This window comes from Lathyrus oleraceus, chromosome 7 (genome assembly GCF_024323335.1).
Source record: "Lathyrus oleraceus cultivar Zhongwan6 chromosome 7, CAAS_Psat_ZW6_1.0, whole genome shotgun sequence".
NCBI classification, from domain to species: Eukaryota; Viridiplantae; Streptophyta; class Magnoliopsida; order Fabales; family Fabaceae; genus Lathyrus; species Lathyrus oleraceus.
Window position 1 is genome coordinate 441691146 of NC_066585.1, and position 2692 is coordinate 441693837.

Here is a 2692-nt window from a genome sequence, read left to right on the forward strand (position 1 = left end):
CTCCCAATACAAAGGTGGAAGTCGAGAGTTCCCTCAAGAGGAAAGTTCATGGTCCAACAAAATCTTGGAGCAAAGGGGTGCCCAAGAAAAAGAAGACCAAGTTTGTTGTTGGTGAGTCTGACTCAGATGTTCCATGTGATGTCCCTGACACTCTATGAAAGAAGAAGCCAACCACTAGCAAGCTTGCAGCTAGTGTCCCTGAGGTACCAATTGACAACATATCGTTCCATTTTGCTTCAAGTGTAAACAGGTGGAAATATGTTTATCAGAAGAGGCTGGCTTTGGAAAGGGAATTGGCTCAGAATGTCCTGGAATGTAAGGAGATTATGGACCTTATTCAAGAGGTTGGTTTAATGAAGACTGTGACTCAGTTCTCAAAGTGCTATGAGATGTTAGTAAAGGAATTTATTGTCAATGTGTCTGAAGAATATGCTGATGAAAAGTCTAAGGAATTCAGAAAAGTGTATGTGCGAGGCAAGTGTGTAAATATCTCTCCCTCAGTGATCAACATGTATTTGGGAAGGCCTGATGTAGCTCAACCTGAGCTTGAGGTGACTGACAATAAAATCAGTCAAGTCATCATTGCTAATCAAGTCAGGAAGTGGCCTCTCAAAGGAAAGTTGGTGGCCAGCAAACTGAGTGTCAAGTATGCAATGCTTTACAAAATTGGAGCTGCTAACTGGGTGCCCACCAATCATAAATCTACAGTTGTTGTAATGCTTGGAAAGTTCATATATGCTATTGGAACCAAAGCCAATTTTAACTATGGATCCTATATTTTTGATCAAACTTTGAAGCATGCAGGAAGCTTCAGTGTGAAGGGGCCTATAGCCTTTCCTTCTCTCATCTGTGGTATTGTTTTGAATCAGTTTCCAAACATCTTAACAGAGAATGATTCTGTGAAGAAAAGAGATAGCCCCTTGTCCTTCAATCATAAGTTATTCCTAGGTACCCATGTTCCTGACATTGCCATGACAACAGGTGAGACATCACGTGTAAGCAATCAACCAGGTAAAGCTGCTATCATTGCAATGCTCAAAGAAACTTGCAAGGAGTAGAGGCAAGGAAGCTAAACTTGGAAAAATTGATTAGCAAGTTGGAGATGACTGAAGGTGATGTGCTTGGTGAAGCTGCTGCTGTTGCAAAAGGAGCTGAAAGACAAGGTGAAGAGGGAGAAGCAGATGCCAGTCCTGATGATGGCACAGATGATGATGCTGACTCTGAGTCAGATGACTAGAACCTTTCCTGTGTTTCTGAAAATTGTGTGTAATTTTATTTTTGTTGGTCTGTAATATTAAGTGTTGCTTTGGCAACATTTTTGACAAAAAAAGGGAGTAACACATGTACCCCAGGACAACAGAATTCATTGAAGGTCCTCTAAACAAGAGGTTATGTTGCTGTTTGCTATCTACTTATGCTGCTGCTGTTTGAAGTTTAACTTCTATGTGTGCTGAGTGTATTAGCTAATTTGATTCTCTGCTTGGATGTGTGATTTCCGCTGCTGTGAACTCTGTTGTGATGCCAAGTTGTTTTAGCCAAAAATTTGCCAAAGGGGGAGTTTGTAGATGTTTTTGATTGGCTGCATTTTGTGTTAAAACACTAATTGTACTCTGATGTCTTGACTGATGTCATGACATGCTTGAGTAGTATGCTGCAGGATTAGCTAATACAGGATTTACTGAATGTCAAACTGAATGTTATGACATTCTTCCCTTACAGCAGATACTGAATTATAGGCCAGTTAGTTTTTCTGGTATAGTTCAATATTTATTTGAGGTTGCTGTTCCAGGAAACCAACAGCTGAGCTAGAATTAAGAGACTTAGCATATGGCCTATGTTCTGGACGTCAAACTAAATGTTATGACATTCATTCCTGACAGCATATGCTAAAGTGTAGGCTAGTTAGTTTTTCTGTTATGATTCAGTATTTATCTCAGGCTATTTTTCAGGAATCTAACAGCTGTGCTAAAATCCAGGAAACTAACAACTGTGCTAAAATTAAGAGGCCTAACATATAGCCTAATTGTTAGCACCCTAATATGTGGAAATTAGGTTAACTTGCTTAACCTTAATTTTAGGAAATTCAAGTACAAGGCCCAAGTGTTGCATTATAAAAGGATGGGGATCCTACTTTCAACAACTCAGAGGTTTGAAGCGTGAAGAATTTATTATATCATCATATTTCACTGTTGTACTATTTTTGTGTCTTGTATTAGATTTTACTTGTGACCAAGCAACTATCACTTAGATGATTGCATTGGACTAGGGTGTTCATTGAGTTGTAATTGTTGTGTCACTCTAAGCTTTTAAGTGTTGGTGTTGTGTTTCTTGATTAAAGCTTTTAAGCACAATCAAGAGTTGTTTGAAGTATAACTTCGCCATTGACTTTAAACTTATTAAAGGTTGTAATCACTGTGGTGATTGAGGAGGAGTGAGTAGGAACTCTGGTCTTAGTTTAGATTGAAATTGCATTGGGTAGGTCTTAAGTGATAGGATTAAACAGTTGCTTTAAGTCCTGAATTAATACTGCTTATAGTGGATTTCCTCCCTGGCTTGGTAGCCCCCAGACGTAGGTGTGTTTGTCACCGAACTTGGTAAACAATTGTCGGTGTCTTTTACTGCACTTCTCATTTACCTTCTGCATACATTTCCTGTCTGCGCAGAATTGGATGTCATAACATCCAGTGTGACA

General features: G+C 39.2%; 1 protein-coding gene across 1 annotated transcript; it reads left to right on the plus strand.

Moving 5' to 3' along the window:
* Positions 1-326: 326 nt before the first annotated feature.
* On the plus strand, positions 327-1058 carry LOC127104245 (uncharacterized). Its single transcript, XM_051041438.1, has one exon. It carries the CDS (start codon positions 327-329, stop codon positions 1056-1058), a length of 732 nt encoding a protein of 243 aa, XP_050897395.1.
* The last annotated feature ends 1634 nt before the right edge of the window (positions 1059-2692 follow it).